This window comes from Cricetulus griseus, chromosome 8 (genome assembly GCF_003668045.3).
Source record: "Cricetulus griseus strain 17A/GY chromosome 8, alternate assembly CriGri-PICRH-1.0, whole genome shotgun sequence".
NCBI lineage: Eukaryota > Metazoa > Chordata > Mammalia > Rodentia > Cricetidae > Cricetulus > Cricetulus griseus.
Genome location: NC_048601.1, coordinates 28,929,480 through 28,937,339, shown reverse-complemented (window position 1 = coordinate 28,937,339; position 7,860 = coordinate 28,929,480). Strand labels below are relative to the sequence as shown.

The following is a 7,860-nucleotide window of genomic DNA, read 5'->3' as shown; positions in this document are numbered from 1 at the left end:
ATACTAATAAGTTTGGTTCAGTAGCACAGCAAGACTGTCTAGGTCAGTGGTTCTCAACTTTCCAAATCCTGTGACCCTTTAATACAGTTCCTCATGCTGTGGTGACTCTCAACCATAAAGTTATTTTGTTGCTACTTCACAAATGTAATTTTGCTACTGTTATGAATTGGAATGTAAATATCTGACATGTGACCCCCCCAAAGAGTTCGTGAACCACAGGTTGGGAATCACTGGTCTAGGCGGTGTCAATGCAGACAGTAGACAAGGCGCACAGTGGGGCCGGGCCCTGGTGTGGAGCGTGGTGGTGTTGGCTCTCCTTGGAGACCTGAGGGAGGAGCAGAAGGATCGAGGTGACAAGTTCCATCAGCCTGCAGAGGCAGGTGATCAGGAAGGGTGCCACTGTGCTGGTTCAGGGCCCGAGTGGTCATTAAGTGGGTGCAAAGGAGCCAGGGCACATCAGTTGTGCTGGTGCGGACAGCAGGCCAGCCTCAGTCTGGATATGGTTGTTGTGCCCCAGGTTTCCCAGACCCAGCAAACAGAGGCCCAAAAGGGGGATGTGGGATTTTCCAGGGTATCCTGCTGACTCAGAGACACAGGGCAGAATCTGGTCCTCCTCTTGGGTGCCCATTGCTCCGTCTGAGTCTGTGTGACTCAGTGCAGGCGCTTTCCTCTAGTGACTGTTGCTTTGATGAGGCAGAGAGGCACAGCCTCCCCTACGAACTATGTTTTCATGTGGGAAGGAGAATGGCAATGGAAACCCACAGAATTCTGTAGACTGTGTGGTTGTAGCTCTGGCCGTGGCTGGCCAATCATGTGACTTCAGTGACCCACTGTGGACTCCAGGCCTCAGTCTCTGCAAGTGAAGATGCATAGCCAATCAGAGCTAAGGACTTCTAATGACCGTCTCAACAGACTCTGAACTTGCCTCGCTGAATGAACACACTGTACTGACTGCCGTGTCCCCCCTCATCTCAGTGACAGCTTTTGACCTGTGAGGCAGCGTTCCTTACCTCAACTTAGAGACAGACAGTGCTTCCAGAGGAGGCCTTGCCTGCCCACTTACTCACTGGGTCAGCAGGTGTTTACTAAGCTCCTACTGTGTGCCCACTCCACCCTGCAGGTTCACATAAGAGCCTAGGGGATGGGCAAAGCCAGCTGTCCCCAGCATGGGGTGGCTGCCAAGGCTGCTGAGGTGCTGTTGAGCTGGTTGGGGGTCAGGGTAGATCAGGGGGGTGACCACCAGGGTCATGTCTCCACCTTGACCTCATTAATGTTGGTCTTAATCACCAAGCCAAGCTCCTTAAACTGCTAGAGGCCAACTCTCACCCCCGACACATACCAGTCCTGTGTTCTTTTTCTCAGGGAACCTGCAGGGAAGGGGTTGATTTTCTGAGCAGACAGACCTAGGAATCCCAGGTGTGAAGAGATGAGCAAGAGAGAGCTTAAGGGCTCAGAGGCTCAGAGGAGAACACTTCCCTGGCCAGGTTCCTACCAGGGCTTCAGGGCCTGGGTACCTGTGTGGCAAGTGGCATGGCGTTTTCTCCCGTCATCTGCTTCTTAACTCAACCCTCACCTTGTCAGAGAGGTCTTCATAAGTGGTATAACTTCGGCGTTGAGGGACCTTTCCTCCTGTTCTTTGACTAGCTCTTGTAACTGCCACTCACCACCATCTCTCACAGGGTGTTGGCTTCTTGCAACCAGTGCTTTCTTGTCTCCTGTGGGCCCCCAGAATCAAATCCCTTGCCTGGGACTTAGTGGGTGCTCCAGGCATATGTCATCTGGACAGTAGTCCTAGAACAACTTACACATGGGGGTCTCCAGGGACCTCAGCTATATGGCAGATATGCTGGCCCCATATCCTCAGACACTAGGCTGGTCCAGGACCAGCCTCTCCCTCAGACTGGCATCCCCAGCAGGCCAGTGCCAGCATCTCTCAGCCTACACAGGGTTCTGACACCCTGAAGCCCCAGGTGTCTGATTATCCTCTCTGCCCCTGAGTTCACCCAGTTTTATGTCCATTGCCTTCTATATAAGGCAAAACTTCTTAGGCCCTCACCATGGCCTCTAGGTCCCACGCACTCACCTGAATAACCTGGCAGCCTGCTTCCTCATGGGGGGGGCCCTTGTTCTTCCCCACCCTAGCAGGCCACCCTCATCTCTGTAGCCCGTGGTCATCCCTCCCTGGACTGGAATGTGTTTCTTCCTCTAGCTGAGCCTTGCTCAGGCCAGAAGCGCTCTAAGCAGGGCCATGGCCTCCTCCTTTGTCTCCCAGGTGGCTGGCTCATAAATGTTTAATGAACAAGTGAGTGAGCAAATTCCAATTGAATGCAACAAATAGTTATCGAGCTGCTGAGCCTGGGGTGGGGTGGGTGGTAATGGACTGAGCTGACTGTGCTCAGATCTGTCCAAAGGAGCTCGTGTCAGGGCCAGGGGACTGGGAAGGGCCGGGGTAGGTGAGTTCAGGGAGAGGCATTGTCGGTTGAAGCATTATGGAGAAATGGACTTAGGGTCCTAAGCCCCCAGTTGTAGCCTGAGGCCACTGGACTGACATGGGTAGAAATTTCCTGGGGAGGACTCTGGGGAAGACAAGATGAGACACCCTTCCTTTACTCAAGGGCCTCTACCCGGTGTCACCTTGGCCCCTTTGCAAGCCAATTAGGCCCCAGTGGCAGCAGTGGGATTAGTATTCTTAGTATGATATCTTCCCAGATGCTGAATCAGCCTCTGGCTTAGGGAGAGAAGGTCACTTTATAAGGGTCTTGGGGGGGTTGATGCCTGGAGTTGCGCTGTGGGAGCTGTAGGTGGCTGAGCTCGCTAGGCAGCCTCGGTCTCTATTGACGAACAGCCCCTGGGGCAGCCTCGAGGGCCACAGCCATGAACGGCACAGAGGGCCCCAATTTTTATGTGCCCTTCTCCAACGCCACAGGCGTGGTGCGCAGCCCCTTTGAGTACCCGCAGTACTACCTGGCTGAACCATGGCAATTCTCCATGCTGGCAGCTTACATGTTCCTGCTCATCGTGCTGGGCTTCCCCATCAACTTCCTCACGCTCTACGTCACCGTCCAGCACAAGAAGCTGCGCACACCACTCAACTACATCCTGCTCAACTTGGCGGTGGCTGACCTCTTCATGGTCTTTGGAGGATTCACCACCACGCTCTACACCTCACTGCACGGCTACTTCGTCTTTGGGCCCACAGGATGCAACCTCGAGGGCTTCTTCGCCACACTGGGCGGTATGAGCAGAGGGACTGGGGTGTGGCATGAGGGCCAAGGGGGCACGGAAGGGCCTAGGGAGGGACTGCAGCTTGGGAGAAGCAGCTTAATGGGCCTCTCTCCACTCCTCTTTAATCGGTATCACCCAAAGGCTTTGCTTATTCACTGACAACACTGATGCTGAGCTGGGCATCAGTTGTTTAGAGCAAGCGTCTATCTCATGAGTAATACAAGAATCGAGGCTCCAGAGAGGTCAAGGGCTCACTGGGGAGTCACAGTGTGAGAGGGAACCCTCTGAGGCAGCTAAGCTGGGGCAGAGTCAGATGAGCACCAGGATGAGCTAGAAAAGGCACACAGGTCCAGGTGACAATTGGGTCGGTGTACTGGGCATCTGTCTGACTGCCTTCCCAGCCCCGTGGGCCTCCATCATGAGTGCATGCTCCATACACTGGGAATCTAGAGGAGTCATTTGTGGTTTTTTTCTTTTTCTTTATATCCTTGGGGGAAGACAACAGTCTCCCATTGTGCAGACTGGCCATAAACTAAGTGAGGATGCCCTTGAACTCCTGATCCTCCTGCCTCAGCTTCTCAAGTGCTGGGATCACATGGACCACCTCGCCACACTAGGGGTTTCCAAACATTTTTCTCTCATTTGCCTGGAAGATCAAAGAGGCTACTACAGGGACAATGGAGCCTGTTTAGCTGAGGCAGGGAGCAGGCAAAAGACTCATTTAGAGATGTGACAGGGCCGGAACCAGAATCAGGGTCCCCTGGCTGGGACCCAACATTGTTGTCAGTGGATGTTAGAGGACACAGGAAAAGTGGGCATGACAAAGCTCAAGGCCAGAGCAATGGGTCTAGCTTGCACGAGTCTCAAGGATGAAGTCTTATCTCCCCATGTATAGGATGCTGCCTTGGTGGCACTGTTGGGTATCTTCTGTGATCACAGTCCCCCAGTCTTTGGACAGAAGCTAGGATGCCATGCTAGTGAGTTTGTCTCTGTGGGGTCAGGCTTAGGCCACACCTGTCATCCAGAAATTCTTGTCAGTAGCACTCCTATTATTCAGCAATGTCCCAGGGCTGGTTTATTTTGTGGCTCTTCTCCATACTGAGTTTCTGTGGGTGACATGTGGACTGGAGTCTGGAGTTCCCTTGCCCCTCTCTTCTTCCCCTGCCAAAGCACTAGCCAGTATGTGGCCCAAAGCCACAGTTCCAGCCATTCCAAGGCTGTGTCTCTCCTGAACCGAAAGCTCTAACCAAACAGAGAGGCTCTTGGTTCTTTGGAGTTCCTTTGCTCTCCCCGGCACATGGGTTCTTCATTCTGCCCCCTCTTCCTGGCCAGTCCAAACTTGCTGCATCTATAAGGCTTGGCTCAAGTTTCAAAGCAGAGACTCCCATGCTACCCTGTCCTCTCTGGGGGTGTTTGTTCTTTCTGGTCTGAGGTCAGAGCTGGAGGACTGATAGCTACCAACTGCCTTACAGGTGAAATCGCCCTGTGGTCTCTGGTGGTCCTGGCTATTGAGCGATACGTAGTGGTCTGCAAGCCCATGAGCAATTTCCGCTTTGGGGAGAATCATGCCATTATGGGTGTGGTCTTCACCTGGATTATGGCGTTGGCCTGTGCTGCTCCCCCGCTCGTCGGCTGGTCCAGGTAATGGCACTGAGCATTGGGTCTGGCAAGGCTTTTGCCCAGTTCCCATTCAGAACACAGAGCCTGTGGGCTGGTTCCAAGCATTCTATAACATGGCCTTGCCCCCTAAAACCATCCTGGTGACTTTCCCAAGCCAAGGTCTAAGGCAGGGGAGAAGGGAGGGGCAGTGATGGTACAATGAGTGGATTCCATCGCTGAACCCCATGGCAAGGGGAACCCTGGACACTCCAAGCCTTCACCTTGGCCGAGCTCCTAATCCTCAGCTAAGCCAAGGCCAAACTACAATCCTCTTTGGTTGAGTTCTCCTGGGTATGGGACAGCTCTCTCTGACCTTGGACCTCAGCCCTATGGGGAAGCTGAACTTTCCCAACATGCATGGTGTCATTGTAACTCCAGGAACTGGCTCCCATCCAGCTCCAGGCTACCATCTCCAAATGTAGGCAGGACAAGAGAGGGTAGGGACAGTGGTTTGGTACCCAGAGCATCAGAATCTCCTTTCTTGTCTTACATCCCTTCCCCACCTCCAGGAGTCCATCTAGTGACCCTTGTTGAGTCAGAGCCCATCACACCATGCTGGCCTCTTCCCTTATCTTCATCTTCTGGGCTTGACAGGCCTCTACAGATACACTCAGTGGACACTCTGGGGTTTCTGAGTGCAGCCCAGTCTCACTATCCTCAGACATCATCACAAAATCCTTGTTTCTAAAAGCCGCACCAAGTCCCGGAGATGGCTGCAAGCCCATCCTTAGTGTAGACCGCGTTGCTGTTGCTAGGAGACCCACATCTCCAAACTACTGCATTAACAGGACAGTCCTCAGCCCTCCTCCCCAGCACCTTCTGCCAACTGACTTAAACCACCAAAGGGCAGCAGGCTGGTGGCAAAGAGCTGTGCGGTCAGGTGGTAGGAAGCTTGAGAATTGCCCTAAGGGCAGAGACTGCTGAGTCTCACCTGGCGATGGGGCCAACAGGTAATGACACCAGGCTTCCCAAGGCCCACAGGGACTCCAGCCTCCATGGGCCCCACACTATGCCCAGCTGAGCATCTGTTCCCCTTCAGCTGTATTGCCCCTTGCCCCATCCTCAGGTACATCCCCGAGGGCATGCAGTGCTCGTGTGGGGTTGACTACTATACACTCAAGCCCGAGGTCAACAATGAGTCATTCGTCATCTACATGTTCGTGGTCCATTTCACCATCCCTCTGATCGTCATCTTCTTCTGCTATGGGCAGCTGGTTTTCACAGTCAAGGAGGTATGAGTGGGGGCTCTCTAACGTGTGTCCCCAGGCCCATGCTGGGTGTTTAGAGCTAGGTGCCAGGGTATGTATAGACCCCATGGGCTGGACACAGGTCTGTACCCCTGTAGGCGGCTGCCCAGCAACAGGAGTCAGCCACCACACAGAAGGCAGAAAAAGAAGTCACCCGTATGGTCATCCTCATGGTTGTATTCTTCTTGATCTGCTGGGTTCCCTATGCTGGTGTGGCCTTCTACATCTTCACCCACCAAGGCTCCAACTTTGGCCCCATCTTCATGACCCTGCCAGCTTTCTTTGCCAAGAGCTCCTCCATTTACAACCCCGTCATCTACATCATGATGAATAAACAGGTGCCTGGGATGAGGCCGGGGTGGGGGTTGGGGGGGGAGTGAGAGAAAGAAGGGGAAGGGGAGGGGACGGGGCAGGATTGAGGTTCCATCCAGACTGCTGGCAGGCCATGAGCTCTCTGGTTGAGCCTCCCAGTCTCTGGGTAGCCTGGGAGTAAGCCCTCCAGGTGACCAGATGACCTGACACCTGCTCCTGGGAAATACATCTGACAAATCGTTCTGGAAGTTTTCTTGATAAGTCAGCTGGAAGCCAGGCACAAGTACGATCTAAACCCTGAGGCAGGTAGATCTTGAGCTCCAGGTCAGCCTGGGCTACATGGTGACGTGAACCCCCTCCAAAGCAGGGTGTGGTTGTACACCTCTTTACCCCAGCATTCAGGAGGCTGAAGCAGGCAGGTCAGAAGTTCAAAGCTATCTTAGACCATACAGTAATCTGGCGGCCAACCTGGGCTACAAGAGAGTCTGTCTCAAAACAAAAACAAAACAAAAACAAAAACAAAAAACCAGAAAATGTCAAGTAGTTCCAAGGCCAGGAATGGAATGATCTCACTATTTGTAAAGCTGAAAAAGTTGCTGAAAATGCTAGGTCTGGGAGGAGGGGGAACAAGCTGCTGTTAAAAGCCATGGTCTCTCTGCAGAAAAGGTGTGGTCTCTGGACTTAGACTCCGGGTTCATGTCCTGGCTCTGTCATGTCCAGGCTGTGTGACCTTGAGAGAGTCAGATGTCTCCCTCCCTGGGCTTCGGTTTTCCTATTTACAGGAAGGGCCAAATCCTAAACTCAATTTGCAAGAGATCTTTCACAGAAGGTCCTAAGCATTCACAGGACACCGTGGAATATCATTTGATGAAAACCCTTGTGTTGGGTTCCTGGCATCTCTGACGGTGGGGCAACATACACTTAGCAAGCTCCCCCAGGGAGCCAGACTTAGTGAGGGGACTGGCTGTGGGTGGTGGGGCTGAGGCTGGGCAGGGTGGTGGGGCTTGGTCCTGACTGGAGCCCTCTGCCTTCCAGTTCCGGAACTGCATGCTCACGACCCTCTGCTGTGGCAAGAATATACTGGGTGATGATGAGGCCTCTGCCACTGCTTCCAAGACGGAGACCAGCCAGGTGGCCCCAGCCTAAGCCTGGCCAGAGACTGTGGCTGACTATAGGAGTCTCCTGTCCCCACCCACCCCAGCCACAGACCCCACCAGGAGCAGCACCCGTTGGAATGAGGTCATGCAGACTCCCGCAGTGTTCTTTGCTTTGTTTTTAATTAATCCATGAAAGAAAAATGAGGCTCCCCACTCAACAGGGACAGCCCAAGAAAGGACATCCATCCACCCAGACTCCCGACCTGGAGTCCCCAATCCCCCGGGGCCAGCGGGATCTGTATCCCTTCCCCCCAGCTTGT

The 7,860-nt window shown here is 53.6% G+C and overlaps 1 protein-coding gene across 1 annotated transcript; it reads left to right on the top strand.

Annotated features, from left to right (window-relative positions):
* Positions 1 to 2,874: 2,874 nt before the first annotated feature.
* Rho (rhodopsin) lies at positions 2,875 to 7,589 on the top strand. Its single transcript, NM_001244407.1, is given in 5 exon segments — positions 2,875 to 3,235; positions 4,698 to 4,866; positions 5,951 to 6,116; positions 6,230 to 6,469; positions 7,479 to 7,589. Coding segments are annotated over 5 exon segments (1,047 nt in total).
* The last annotated feature ends 271 nt before the right edge of the window (positions 7,590 to 7,860 follow it).